The 16,373-nt window shown below is 36.6% G+C and overlaps 1 protein-coding gene across 2 annotated transcripts in view; it reads left to right on the plus strand.

Moving 5' to 3' along the window:
• Window positions 1-1,052: 1,052 nt before the first annotated feature.
• LOC139963795 (gamma-aminobutyric acid type B receptor subunit 1-like) overlaps window positions 1,053-16,373 on the plus strand; it is a 144,274-nt gene continuing 128,953 nt past the window's right edge. The window contains exons 1-2 of one of the 2 annotated variants that reach the window (XM_071964953.1): window positions 1,053-1,174; window positions 6,384-6,685. In XM_071964953.1, coding sequence (XP_071821054.1) covers window positions 6,404-6,685 — 282 coding nt within the window. In that variant the 5' untranslated portion in view covers window positions 1,053-1,174; window positions 6,384-6,403. Of the gene's footprint in view, window positions 1,175-4,206; window positions 4,435-6,383; window positions 6,686-16,373 lie in introns of those variants that run through there. The other variant, XM_071964952.1, reaches the window with a different exon arrangement.

Raw genomic sequence — 16,373 nt, forward strand, 5'->3', positions numbered from 1 at the left:
GCTTTCCCCAGACAAATAAAAACATTAAGGCATGAAATGTTGTATCCGGAGGCATGTAACAGACATATTTTTGCTGGGAAATAGTAAGCAACAAGGGTGTAACAAAACTATATTCAATTTCCTCAGTATTCCAAAGTGTTATAAAAGTAAAGTAAAGTAAAATTTATTGATATTCATCATAAAATGACAATATAATAAAATGGACTACAGCATCCCAAAAATAGGTTAATAAAAAGTTATCTATATATCATACAATTCAAAGTAGTTAATACTTCTAGGTAAAAATGATCGCCTAAACCGTTCTGTCCGCATACGTGGGATCGTGTAAAATCTACTGACGTGGTTTCATGTAAAAATCAAAGAGAGGGTGATCGGAATCCTCGACTATATATGAAGCACACTGACATATTATACTGATATGTAGTATTTTTGTCACAGTATCCCTATACAATCCCCCCCCCCCCCCACATTAAATTTGGCTTCATGAACGACCACAGGGCCACACCCCTTCTTTTGCAAAATCCCTGATAAGTAAATCGGGTAAAAATTGCTAGAGCAGCACGAGGAGACAGAAATGGGGTATTTTTGCCAGGGAGAAAGGGAGGGGGGGGGGGGGGGTGTGGGAGCGAGGTATCAAGGAATTTAAGTTTTCTAACTGTTACTGAGTCTATATATACGATAGTACGGTACCGTACAATGTTAATATCCGAATTTCTACATTCGACATTTCAACAATTTCTTAAAATGTTGTCATCTTTTTCGGATAGCGACGAGTAAGTTATATCGAAATATCAGCTACGGTATTTTTTTTTTCAAATTTCTTCTCAATACGTGTTTGCTGATGAACTTCGAAAAACAACTTCCGAAGTGGATTCAATGTTTCTTGCACTCTGACCAGGTGGGTTAGATAGAGTAAAGCTGTTGCAATCGATAGAAAGAAATTTATTTTCTGTTGCCCTTATGGCGCGAACGATTTACCGTAAAATCACTGCGACCGCCCATGTCAGCATGTTCATTACACAAATGTACACAAAATAGTCTTTACATGCGGCCCGATCAAGATTTTAACGCAGTCGTATGCTCGTATCATCCACTTTTTATAATTCCACGGAGGAAACGTCTGAAAACATTCATTGCAATGGAAGGAAATGACACAATTTCGCAAGATAAATCGGTAAGACCAAGAGAAATATACAAGAGTAGGGACCTAAGACAGGCTAGCCACGAAAGTAAAAGTAAGCCAACGGTTGTAAACAAAAAAAGAGAGATTTGATTGGCGCGTGATCTGTTTGGCGGGGTTTGCAAATTTTGATTGAAATTTGTAGAATCTACGGACTCGTTAATATTATAACTCTGGCGAATTAAATTCAGCTCACAGTTTTTAACGACAGATACCTCAATAAAAATAAGGAATATTGAAATGAAAATTGCATAGAACGGTGTCATTTTTACTGGAACTTTAAAACAGTAAGCTGGTAAGGTCGAAGTTTAAATTTGGCAAGCACGTACTGAGACTTTAATATCGACATTTCGACATTATACCAACATGTCAACTTTTGTGTCAAAATTGCAACCGTATTGATATCAAACTTTAAATAGACTATTATAAACTCAGACAGAATTCTGAATTTTGTTTTTAAATGTTTTATCTAAAAATATCCAATATATTTGCAAAATAACGACCTGAACGTAAGTTTGTTTCCATCCCAAAGTTAAAAATGGAGCTGAAGATTTGACAACCACATGGACATCCTCTCCGTGTATAATGTGTTACCACGGTTGGTGGAGGGACAGGCCCCTTTTTTATTGCCCCCTTGCCCTGCCGAACACTGAGACGCCCTCAAAAAGCTACTTCCCCTTTAAAGGAATATATAATTACTGTATCCCTTCATGTTCCCAGATTTCTAGAACTTACAAATAAATATAGAAAAATATGTGCTAATATACCGTACATCGCTTACACAATCTCAGTGACTGACCGATGATTATAGCCATACTGTTGAACTATATAGTTGACATCACTTAGCAGACAATGGCAATGCCGGGGCAAAAATTATTTGGAAGGTGGGGGATGGGGGGGGGGGTACAACTTTGCAAGTTTTCCTGACTGTTTTAGGTAGTAGGGGCATCAACTTTCCAGGCGAATCCAAACTCTTGTGTTTGTGACGCCGTTGAATGACACTCCCAAGAAGAGGGTCCTATACAGGCCCTCCTCCTAAACATTCAGAGTTCAAATGATACAAATGAGGCATATTTTAGACTATCAATAAGGTCTATAAGTTTGCGGTAATAAATACTTTTGATTTTGAAAAAAAAACTGAAAGCCCCCCCGCCGATTGACTGATGGGGGTGTAGGGGTGGGGAGGGGGCATGGCTCCCGCTCACCTTTGATCACGCCCGTAACATTGTAGTTTCGCTTCGTTGCATTAAGCCAGGGATTATAGTTAAATGAATGTAACTTCTTTTTTACACATCGTGGTCCTCGAGAAACCTTATACTATCAGAGCAATGATTCTAGGCAAATAAATCACATGAAACTAAGGGAATGTGAAAAAATGTACATTCTCTGGAATATTCTGCAATTCATCATTTTGCCACAAAATGTTAAAATGATGCTATTCTGATACGAGCGTATTTTAAATTTAGAATTGATTGGATTAATTAATCAATTGATCATTAGTTCTAAAAATTGTAGAAACGATGTCTTTCCGGGAGAATGGCATCAGTTTGTTGCAAAATGTTAAATCTGTGAATATATTAAGTGCATCAATTGATGATTCTGCAGCAAAACGTCAATTTCCCAGTCACTTATTAGATTCAAGGAATTTGTCAGTTTGTTGAAACTTGCTGCTGTCTTCACAGAAAGATCTTAACATTTTGACGGCACTTCATCGTTCCCATATGGAACAGCCAGTTTTCACTGAGTGACCGGAAGGAAACACGTGAAATAGGTTATCTATGCTTTGGGGACTTCGTGTATATGTTCTACGTGTCATAGTTCAACATAACATATGGACAATGCGCACTGTAAAATTTTCTGATTCAATTAAATGTAATATAACCCCTCATCAAGTCCTTTATCAGCTCTATCAAACAGGAATTTACTGTATTCCAAGACGATCAGTCTGTAGGAGAATCGTTTAAGGTACCTCCCCCATGCTAGCTTTAGTTCGTCAACCCCAAACCTTAGATTTCTACTCACTTCCTCCAGACTCTCTTACACAGTTTTCACCTCCGCGGCAAATTTCCGTTGCGGTAAACCTCGATGCCAAATACACCCCCATATTACCCCAGGCCCCGGGGTCAAAATTCCCAATGTTGACTATGGTCGAAGACCCCCTTTCCCCCTCTTGTGATTCTATTAATGTTATTAACATATTCTACTGTGTACTTTGCAAAAGAGGGTAATGATGTAGGTGAAACAGGTTCTCGGTTCCGCTTACGTTATAATAATCACAACAAATCTATTCGTGATATTTTGCAGGATTATCGAACATTTCAATCTTCATAGTCATTCTCTCAATAACTTGTTTTATAATTGCCTCGAACTTCAAATCCGCTACTGAACGTAAACGTACAGAAATCGATTGGATCTTTCGTATATAAGTCTCACATCACAGGCCTCAACAAGGCTTGTAATCCGTTCTTTGCTCCTTAATCCACAGCCTGTATAGTCATGGGTTTTTTGGGTTCTAATTCCATCAATGCAACTTACAATTATCTAGCTTCATACTCTCATCGTGTCGCATGCTTAGGTAGGACCTACATTTCTTCAGTGTCGCAGTCAGGGATGGATTAAAGTTTCATTGTAGTCCATTAAATCAATTTTGTGTCCCCCTCTACAGTAGGAGATTTATCCTGAGACCGTCTCTTAACATATGTAATCCACGACGTAGCCAAACGTAAAATAGATACATACACAATAAATTTGCACAGTCCTGTTCTACTGTGAGGCACGTTTCACCTTAATTGAGAAGGACTTCATTTAATTCTTTCCCATGACTGAACTAAAGAATTTGTGGAAATAAAACATTCCATGTAGCCGTCAATCCACAACTTTTAATTTCAAATCTCCCCTGTCCTTACAATTTTGTCCTTGTCTTATTACAAATGTGGGCGGAGCAACGATAGTGAGTGCAAACGACGTCAGGCTTAAATACACAAGCTGGCGGGAAATACTTCTCACACATAGTTCTCTGGTACAATGCAGTTGATTGGACTGATATTAATATTACTGTTTGAACTTCGTACATTGGTGGTCGGTATACGGTGCAACCATTTTCATTTAGAAATTGTCACTGAGAAACACAGACGTATTCACATCGTATCGTGATCAAATTGGTTCTTGTGGTTGTTTTCGTTTGGATATATTGTACATTGAGCCCGTGGTAAACATCGCAATTTCGGTTATCGTGGATGTGTTAGTTAATCAAAGTAAGCATTCATGCGGTTAAGATTCTATGTTTCAGATTTCTGAAATAGCTTCTTTATATAGGCCTAATTCGCTTTTAATGTACTATAACGTTAGTTACCACACACCGTTACTGTAATTTGCAAAGGCTTGTTAGATGTCTGCAATCACATACTAGTTAAGTTACAATTACAAAAGAGCTGAAGTTATGCTAAGGTCTTAGAGTTATTGCTTAGCATATACCCTTATGGAATGATTCATAGAAAAGTTAGCATAGGCTAGGCATTTCATCAATCATGATAATTATGACAGGGCTCTTGTATTTTGTAAGTTACTGTTTTGAATAACCTATAGCTTAAGCTGGCTTAACATCGCGGAAGTAGCATTATTATAGCAGTAGTTAACTTAGGACATTAACCTAGCGTTAGGCCGACTCCTAGACCTAGGTTGTATTATTTTCATCACTTCACACAAAGGTCACTTCGTCCACCACATTTGGTGCAAGATTAGGCACAACTAAGTATCAGTATTACTATAACACTTTAGGCAAATGTTGCCATGCAAGTTACATAGTTAGTGTAGACTTCACTTATTAACCCTAGGAAATGATATCATGCATGATTAAGCTTCAGTTTAGCCTGGTGTATGCTTGTATCGACCTAGGCCTAGCCCGGCCTGAGTTACATACACTGATACAGTGATCAGACTCATATTCAGAAGCTAAGTTCTGCTACCCATACTGGCTTGGCCAAGCACCAGAGTCTGTGTATTTGCCCTACATCTAACTGCAACTTTCTTGTTGGCTAGTAGTAGTATAGTGCCTGCTTTAAGTTTAACCTAGACCAGATGTTAGCTGGAAGCCAAGCTCACAAATATTCACAAGGGCATAGACTATAATATATACTTCAGTTGATTACGCCCAGCCACAACCATTTTATAGCTGCCTAGACACTAATACAGTAGAGTAGTGTGGGATGTGGACTAGCCTGCCAAATCAGTTAAGCCCACAGTACCATTAAGATTGAGTCATCTCACAAAGATGACTATCAAAGTTAAGGCTACCTTTAACATAGACTAGGCAAGTGTTAGGGAACTAACCTTGTAATTAAACATTCATTCCAAAATATCCGACTTAAGTATTACCTTCACAGAAGATGGGTGGACCGATTGGTAAGTTCAGCCAATAACAGAGAGAACACAGCATGGAAATCTGATGCATCGCTTTACAAAAAGAACATTCCAAACTGACATTCCTATTAAGGACAGCTGGAGTCAGGGATATTACTACAGAGCATTTATCTGCTAGATGGGAGGGGGGGTGGGGGTGGGATAGTGGACTGCTGTAGAGTGGGTTCACTATTGTTTTCTGTACTGATTTGCAAGCTGTCATATATGCATTAGATGGTTTTGCAATTTTGTTTAAGGAAGATATCAAGAAGTATTCTGTGATTTTCATTTGATTCCAGTTTTTTTTCAAAGTAGGGTATCCTCTACTTAAATTTATACTCAAAGATCTCAATAAAGTAATTCATTAAAATGACAAAATTTTATTCAGAGAAATTTGGCATCCAGATATACACATTGTAATATCGCCATGAATTAGAAAACCCCAGCAATGATGAATAAAAGTTCTGATAAAGTATTCTTGAATATTTACAATGCAAAGTGCTAAGGGGGTTACTTGAAAATGCTTTTGCAGTGTTATACATCTGAGTCTGAATTGCTACTGTTTGACTTTTTATCATGTACCGTGGCTGATGTACATATACATCAACCACAGTGTATATCTATGGACCATAACCCTCAAGGGTCGCAACCTACATGAAATTTAGCACTTTGGCTGCATGGAGTCCCTAAGGTGAGATAAGGTTTAAAATGGCAGGAGTGCATGTCCTTTGTCTTAAGTCCAGTCAGTGTGATGTTTGTAATTAATGTGTCATGAATTTTGTTTTTCTTATATCCTCTATTTTAGGTATTGGTTACTAGGCAACCATGTATGCCACTCGGTGTTCAGTAGCATTCATGTTAGCATTGGCCTGTTTGATGGGTCAACATCTCTGTAAGGAGGACAACCAATTAGCTACCGATGATGGTGACAAGGAGGAAGGCAACGATACCCTGCTTTACATTGGAGCCATTTTCCCGATGACCGGTGAAAGTTGGCAAGGTGGACAAGGATCAAAGCCAGCAGTGGACATGGCTCTGAAAGATGTTAACGATAGGCCGGACATGCTACCGGGTTACAAACTCAATATGGTCTGGAATGACAGTGAGGTGAGTGAGTTAACATTATGCAAATTTGGTTGTGCATATGCAGTACATGTTAATAATTGGCTGCTAGAAGCACATAATTTTTTAATACAGTGCTCGTTGGTAATTGAACTGCTGATTCCATGTTGAGAATTCATGCTCTATAACTGTGTATAGCGTGCACTGAGTTTCTTTCAAAATTTATATGAACTGGGATATATTACATGTTGAATATTCAGTACATGCTAATATTCTTCAGTGCATAAATTGCGTATAAATCTATGGCGTGGAGAAAGGCAGTGGAGAAAGATATTACTGTTGTGTTCCCAGTTGTCTATCAATGGTTGTGCTGCAGAGCTACAAATATGGGATGTATCAAAATATTGACCTTAATGGCATGCCAAAAGGTGATAGTCATATCAATGCCTTTCTAATAATTCTAATAATTTAAAGGATGAGATTAAGTGACTAACGGTCTTCCAAGTAAGAGATAAGCAGCATGACACAATGGAATCCCGAAATACAAACTGGCCTAGATTGGAAAAACTGAAAGCTATACGTAATCTTCTTCTGATCTTTCAAATGTCACATTTTGTTACATCTCGTCACAAAGTTTGTATGGTGCATCTGAATATGATCCGAATCTTCTGCTAGAAATGTCGAGCCCAGCTCAGAAATTTACTTCACTTTATGTCTAGCAGAAGATTCGAATCACTATATCACACCATACATCATATCTCTGTCCATTAATAGGGAAACTAAGTGCGAGACGATATGTGATCAATAATTTTTTTTAATAAAAAACAAATTACGATTTGACCAGTGTTGCAATTTTCCCCCTTTTTTCCCCCTGCTTCATACTGTTTTTCTTATGTCAGCAAAAATGTCTTTAGATCATCAAAAGATGGTTTTTTAGATGAATTATTGATAGTAAAAAAAATGGATTGCATAGTCCAAAAATTCCTACAGAATTATTGACACAGAAGAAATGCAAGGCTGTCCAACACTTGATTATCCTTGAGGTACCACGGCAATGAGAAAAAAAAAATACCAAAAAACTGACCGTATGCAAATTTCACTAGCAGATCAATTAAACTGCAAGACACAGCCGTATGTATAGAAACACAGGCCATCTATGGCCATCAAAGGTCATTTATCCGTAACACTGATTGTATAATATCGCAATTAAAGACAGTGCAGGAAGCATTTAGTAGCTCATATATTGACCATGCTTTGGAAATTTAGTTAAAAAAAAACCTCCTTGCATGGTCAATATATTTAAGACGTGAAGTAAATTAACTGAGTGTACGTGACCATGTGGACATAAAATTCAGCAGTTTGTGAAACAAACATATATCTGTGTGCATTACTCTTCAATTTTACAAAATGTGTAAGATTGTAAAATGAAGTATTCGGATTTGTCATACATTTCATAGCGTGATCAATGTTTGGAAGCCTGCTAGTTTACATGAAGTGGAGGAGGGGTCTGGGAGGGTCTGGAGGGTGGGAGGGGGAAGGGGAGAAGAGATGAGGTACAGAATGGTACCTAGAATATGATCAATAGGTAGAGTTGTCTATGGTTGCTCACGGTAACTTGTACAGTTTTGTAGTGATGGCGCCCTATTCCCAACAAGTTGTCAATTTTAACCAGTGTGTCTTTTGCAAAATAAGGCAGTTTGGATTTGTCGTACATTTCATAGCTCGAACAGCGATTGGAATTTTAATAGTTTCGGTGAAGGGAAAGGGAGGGGGGTGCCCGTAGGTGGGGGGGGGGGTGGGGGTGATGAGGATGAGGTAAAAGAATGTCTACATGGGTTTGAGCTGCAGATGCTTTTACAGTGATAACTGCGCGCAGAATGATTTCATCGTTTCCAAATTTAGCAGCTTATAGAACTGTTGTCATTTTCAAAGGTCTTGGTATAGTTTGGGATATTTATGATAGGGTTTGTTGCAATTACATGCTCCAGATCCACAAACCATGTCAGCTATAAGCAAAATCAGGTTAGGGAATCTTACTTCAGTGAGGTGTGAGATGTTGAAGTATTTTGATTGTCATGTCTGACAAGATTAATGCATATATACTGGCTTTAAAGGGATATTCAGGTGGCAGAGATATGTGATACTTCTTTATTTAAAAAAAAAAAAAAACTCCCTAACTCAACGTCTTTTTTCTAACTCAAGGTATAGTTGATTGAAACTCTCGATGGAATGGAACTTGTTTTTGACTGGTTTAAACCCTCCATTCTTCCCTTTAAGTAGTTCATTACTGTAGGTGGTCGGGGGATGTCATAACAGCAACTGTTCTTCAAAACCTTTTCTTATCTATGATTATCTTCTTGTTGAATTATCCTTTAAACTTGATACATTTGGCATGTATGAATGTTTAGCTGTCAAGGTTTTCTGTATAATTTAGAATTTCATAAAAAATGCAACTATAATGTTAGATATATGTTATTTTTTTCTGTGAATATAAATGGGTTTAAATATTATGAAAGAGAAAGAAAAACGATTTGCAATGAATATTCTTGATGACATCATTCAATTATGTTTTTGCCAGATGCATAATTCATAAAATACCACCAAATTTGACAAATTCATATCTTTGCCATACAAAATGCTATGAGGATGTGGTTTAGAACTAGAAAAATTGCATAAAATTTCCAGCACGATAAATTATTAAAATAATTAGCAGCGAAGGCAATATTCCTTCAAGTTATATTTTATGCGCTGTCAATAGTAAATCTGTGGGTGTCAAAGTGACATCTAACAAAAGAAAAATGAAAACGTCCATTAAACTTACCTCTTGTCCTGGTTTTAACCTAATTATGAGATTTCCTCTCTAACCTTGACATCTTTTGTCACATTCATGGTTAATCGACTTCCAGCGGCCATCTTGTTTGAGTTCCATCTTCTTTATCTTGATCAAATTGCCAAGTGTGATTCCACATTTAAGGTCCCTTCACATGTGACAGTCATGCAAGACCCTGATCCTGTAATATAGGTACAGTTCATGTCCTGGGGGATGAATTACTTTAAGTGCAGATCCACCTTGTATATTATGCTAATCTACATACAATATCTGAATGAATAAGAGTAGCTACCATGTAAATGTAGTCATGTTTGCCTTATGCATGTTATTATCGGAAATGGATGTTATATACTGTATATGCGTTTATATACGCTTGTTTTGTTAAAGTATTCGCAGCATCAAAAAAAAAAAAAAAAAATGAATAAAAAAAAAATTATGATAATAAATGCAACATGAATGATATTATTATGATTTATAAATATAGTTGTTTTTATTATTTATATTATTTATGATTATCTGTCGCATTTTCCTTTAATAAAAATATTGTAGGCCCGGCCCAAGAATTAGTGATAAATTTTATACCTCGTTGGTTAAACCGTTTCTATGCTAAACTATATACCTACCTGTGGGTTAATTTAGATGTCTTTTTTTCTTTAAATTATAACCTATGTAATCTTGTACAGAAGCAACTGTTATGTATTGTTGCTGCTGGACAATCAGTGAAATTTTAGAATATTCATGTCACTTCTTCAAAGGACTAACATGGTAATATTTAGTTATATTACAATTTGAACGTCTCATTAGAATATGTACAGAAGTACTATGTTTATCTTTCAGCCTTTGTACCTTCAGCTCCCAATCCATGGACGAACGTGATAGTATTTGCGTTGTCTAATACTTGGCCAGTAATGTCAAATATAGTACCCTTTCTGTACAGTACACCGGCAGAATATATCAGTCAAATATTTTTTCACGCACAAGTTTCCGTGTTTTTCGATGATCGAGATTGAAACTCTGTCTATACAGTCGTTGAATCCGGAAAAGGAAAAAAACAAAAAATCAATGAAAAGTGTCGAAAACAACTTTTAATACTACATACTGTGAAACCACATTGAATTGAATTGTTGTATTGGCAGCCGGTTTTTGTTTTATTTGTAAAATGTCGGTATCTTCACCCATGAGTAAACTCTTACCGTTGGTTGTACACTTGATTCGACCTTCATCATCCATAGAGAGACATATAAAGAGGGAGAGAGAGAAATTGAAATGCTTGGTCAGGTGGAAGGCGGGGAAATCAGAAATTGAAAAACAGTTGATGACAGGACTGGGTAGTAAGAGCTGGCAGTGTCTCTTAATGATAAAAAATGGACTCGATTGGTGCTACACTGTTATTGAAAATGCTGCCTGAGAAGGCTAAAGGCTCCCGTGGGAACGCAACTCTGATGGGTTGGAAAAATTTGTGAGTGTCCCTCAACTTCTCAAATCTGATGCCCGCTGAGAAGAATATACTTGTTGAGGCTTTTTTCAAGACATCACTTTAGCTCGATGGTAATGCCTCATCTTACAGTGGACATTAATTAGGGTTGATTCCTACACTGCAGGTTAAACGTTTTTGTTTAATTCTACTTAGGATAAATTGACAGGCGGCCATGTTGGTTGCTAAGGTATATTGTATTGGTAATGTAGCACATGCAGAGATAAACAGTATCTACCTAAATTGTTGCGTATTCTCTCTCTGTGACCCAGTTGAACAGACGTTGGCATCACAAAACGAGTTCTATTCAGGCTGATGGACCGTAATTAATTGGACTGAATACTTTGGGCACTTTCAGCCCAAATTACTATATATGCCTCAAAGGCTCAGCAACTGCTTATTAATTTTCGGTACCTGTAAAATTGTACGTTTTACCCTGCAGCTGCCTTAATGACATTTGCAAAAACCTTACACTTCAGTTATACTGTTTCTGTAATGCTCGAGTTTGAAGATTTCTGGTTTTTCGAAGGAGTAACAGCAAACCAATTTATCACATTTTGTTTACAGTCCTAAATCAAAATGTTCAATCTTCTTGTTTTTCTAGACATGAAAGAAAAGACAGAAAGAAAGAAGGTTCAATGAATATATTTCCTCTAGAATGAAACAATTGTAAAGAAAATGCAAAATAATTTGTTGTGATCAGTGAATTCCTAATGTTTCTCTGAGTCCATTCCATACTCAAATTTAGGCCTTCAATTGCATAGGAATTGCTATGGTGGGGGTGGGGATGAGGGTGGGGATGGGTGGTGATAGCAAACATAACCGGCTGCTTTGAATCGGTTTGTGGCATAGGCCTAATAAATGATTTGTTGTCAAATTTCAGATGAGATCAAGATTTCACTTGGAAGTTTAACACATGTATGCATAGTTCCTCTACACTTCCCTGAAATACAGAAATAGTACCTTTATTTATTGTGTCAGAGCATTTATAGTGCTGTAAAGTGCTTCATTATTGAAAGAGTTCAATGTCAGTGATCTACCCCACCTTTGTGAACTTTGAGGAAGCCCTGCGATTCTCTTCCGGTTTCGTTCAATGATGAAAGTACTTTTTCATTAGAATTGTGGACGGAATTGACTTGTTTGATTATTTGCCACCGTTTCCTCACCTATTTCTGATTGCAGACGAGGCATTTTAATGGTTTTTAGAAATGGTTGCTTTTAATACTGTTTTGTCTTTCCCGCTCGCACGTGACAGTCTTCAGGGTGGCATGCACCTATTATATTCTCCATGGAGCTGACCTTTCCTGACCAAATTTACTTAAGGGATGTGGGTGAAATGAACTTCATGCTCCAAGCGGTTCTAGCAATTAGAGAGAAATTAGCCGCTTATACACAAGGATATGGAACGGCTAGTGAATGCCCTACTCTTTGCGACATTTTATCACACATTCGCTGAGAGGTTCAGTATACGCTCTGTTGAGCATATTTAGATGGGAAACATTTGCAAAGGGAAATTGCAAGCTTGCATTGATAAGATTGATGTTAGCTGTGATCAGGATGACTGGTGACGTTATTTATACATTGTTTGTGAAATTGTCGTCCAACTTCCTCACAGATCCTTTTAAATCATCGAGCTATGCCTAGCTTTCTGTGATTCAATCGTGACTTTTATGATTTCTTCGGTGTCATAAAAAAATATGATTGATACCTAGGTTGTGAAGTCAGTTATTACTTGCTTCAATTTTGAGTTACTACAGTATCAATCAAATTAACCACTTCTCAAAGATGAATTGCAAATTCCTATCATCCTTGGTTGTCATGTTGTATAAATTCAACCTCAAAAACGTACTTTTTTTGATATAGTTTTGAAAAAGTCTCTTTTATGGATGACATTAAAAACAACTGGTCAACCAGTTTATATGTCATTATGAATTTTTTAATTTTTTAAAAAAATGAAAAAAACATCATATTTGAGACAGTTTTACTGTACGTTTGTGGATGAAAATCTTGAAAAGTCCGAGGAGAATAACGCAATGTGATTCACACTGTTCTATTTGTTAGGAAAAACTGGGACATAAACAGACGTTTTGCAAACAAAAGTCATCCTTTTTTATAAGCAAACACATATATTTGTTTCGCCCTACCCTTGCTATCAAGCCTTTCATCAGTTGACTTCTTTAACCCAAGTCAAAAATTCTTGCTTAGCATGAAGCCTGTAACTTGAGGAAGATAGACAAATCCTAATTAACCATTATAAATTTCATTCCCCATTAATTTGAATTAAACAGCTTTGCTTTGGCGCCTGGCCCTCCGTTAATAATATTTTCATATTATTTTCATGGGACGTGCATATGGCAATGGATCGCATCGTGATGTTTCGTGGTGATGGTCATAGTAGTGATATGGGTGGTAAAGTATATAGTAACCATGTGTGTCAATCAATGATCAGTATTTGGGAACCACGCTTTCCTATTGCAAATTGCTTGGCAATGAGGGACCACAGTAGTACTATAGGTACACATTATACTATTCATAATGCAAAACTATACGGTAGTTGGTTCATCATGGCACAAGCAAGTCTGAAGTATGCTGCACATGTCCCATCCAAGTATCATTTTCTGAATCAAAGTGACCATCTCATGATGACTAAATTTTTATTTTCCTGCAGTTATCACAGAGGGCCTAGCAGTATCATAGAGTGCACCATATGAAACATACATTGTGCTATACAGTACATATATGTTGTGTGTATTGTAGAAATTTTTTACAATTAACATATCTCAAGGCTTTGGACAAGTTAATTTCATAATCACATGTAATGTTCAGACTGGTTGATAATCAACTAAACGTTGGAAGAAATGTACATTAATTAATTATGTGTAAGTAGACAGTTATCAGATTCAACCATATATACAATATGTGGAAGTGTAATACATACTTGCAAGCTGTAAACTGTAGAATGCTTTTATTGTATTAAATTCAGTGCATTTATAATCATTTACTTGCAGCAGTTTTAGTTTTGTCTACAGTGTGAGTAGAGCTACAGCATAGCTACTGGAGTATCTCTATGGCAACGAGACAACTTGATGGAGACATCAACATTACATCAACATTAACTTACATCAACATTGACTTACATGTTAATATGGGACTATACAGAAGCAAGCTAGAAGCAATTCCACTGTCTGCAGCTGCCATTTTGTACAATCTATGATGCAGAGCAAAATGTTTAAATCAGGGCCTGGGTTAAATTGACTGGCGGACGAACGGTACAAATGATAAAATTGATTTTCAACTCTCCCATCACCATGGAGATCCTGAAATTAAAATAGCGGTTGAACAGAAATTAATATATTGGTGAACCCTACATATGATCCACTCTAAGCCTATATGTATTCTGGTCCAATGCTGGTATTGTATGTATATGTAGTCAAACCGTAACACATCTCTGATACTGCAGTGTACCTACTGGTCGTCCATTGTTATTTTGCTACGTTTATGGGAAAATCAACATTTGCCATATATGCACAACCAAACAGTAAGACCTGATTGTCCCCCCCCTAAAAAATAAAAAATAAAACTAAATATGTTTTTTGCCGGTGATGCCATACAGTATAGTGATTCACAAATTGAAACTTTGACTTTGTAATTTAGTATAAATGTTATCTTACCAATCACAGCTAGATCTTTGCTTCTGCAGGTTAGTAAAATTGCTTTGATTCTCCTCTATTTCTTGTTTTTCCCCACCCCTGCCCCTTCCCCCCTCTCTTTGGTTTCTTTAGGTAGCCACAATATTGCATTGCATAAGTGTCTCTGGGTTTTGCACATGTATGAACACCAAATAAGACATTAATTACTGGACCAAATCCAATGTCACTGAACATTTGCTAATATATAAGAACTGTTTGTAGGTTAGCAACAATTGAAAAAATGTCTACGACGGAGACTAAAGAGAAACAAAGGAGATACAGAAGCCAATTAAAGTCAAACATTCCTATGATGTAAATTTTAGACTTGCTCAAATCTTTTCGTGAGCAGAACTCAATGGACTGATTCAGTAAATCTCTCTAATTGGTTCAGGCTATTTTCAGTGCTATAAAGCTGTTTGGGGGATTCATGCCTGCTGTATGTCTACCAAATAGGTTAATGATGATGATCATGATGATAATGATGATGGATTTATATAACCTCTAGGCTACATTTTTGAAGGTCAGAAGAATGTGAAGGAGATTGGAATAAATGTTCAGAGTACTGTGGAATAGCTTTGTTTGTCAATCTCTGAACCTTATACCAAACCTAGATGATAAATATAAAATTAAACCAACATCAGATAAAGTAACTTTGTAAGTTATTTTTTCATAATGGGAACATCAAAATACTTTGAAATAAATAAATGGTTTCATTCTATACTTAAGGGAAACTTTTTTGTACAGACAGTTTGTAATGTACTGTAGCAGTAACACAAAAAAATTAAATAAACAAAGCAAAACAGTAGTTCATGCATTGTGTAATAGACAGTAACCTGATGATCGCCGCAGTGAGATTAAGAACTCAATGTGTGCGTGAAACTCTGAGTTGCAATGCAATGGAATAGTGTGTGTATACATACCTATATAGCTCTGCACATTGAGCACTATACTGTCATTATTGAACTTTATCTACTACGTATCTACTACTACTACGTATATATATATATATATAGGCATATATATATATATATATGCCTAATGTGAACTGACTGAGGAGACAGGTAAGCTCATCGCTCGAAACTATCCATTTGTAGTTCATATTGCCCGTGATACAACATTTGTGAAATGACCCAACCTAGCTGTAGTCTGAATGGAAAAAATATGTATCTATATGGATACTATATATTAACTAAAGAAGAAAAAATGTCTACATGAAATGAAAACTTATCCAATTCACAAGCACTTTTCATTGAAGCCTAAACCATACATAATTAATCCTAATATTCATGGCATGCAGATTTTACAACCAAAATACTTTTTGCTTTCTTTTTTTTTTGGCTACTTGAGTTTAACTTTAATTCATGCATCAGCTGTAACTATATATAGCCCCAAGTTTTTCACAATAAAAAAAAAAAAACGAAAAAAACCCCCCTCGGTATCAGGTTTTTCCTACGTTGTCTTGGACAATTTCTTTTGCTTTCGGTGTCTCACACTGATGAGATACGGGGACATTTTTTTTATTCTGCGTCAGAGCTGTTGTCCTACAGGGTCCATGCCAAATTAAGAAAAATGGTACAAGGCCTACGGGATATGCTGGTCATATGAAGTTACTAAAATTAGGTCAATATCTTTTGTTGTCTTGGACAACTGGAATAGACTTTAAGTATGTACTTGGAATTCTAACTTGAGATTATTACTGGGAAAGACAAGAAAGAGAGGGAGAGACAGAGAGAGAGAGAG

Source organism: Apostichopus japonicus, chromosome 22 (assembly GCF_037975245.1).
Source record: "Apostichopus japonicus isolate 1M-3 chromosome 22, ASM3797524v1, whole genome shotgun sequence".
Lineage (NCBI taxonomy): Eukaryota > Metazoa > Echinodermata > Holothuroidea > Aspidochirotida > Stichopodidae > Apostichopus > Apostichopus japonicus.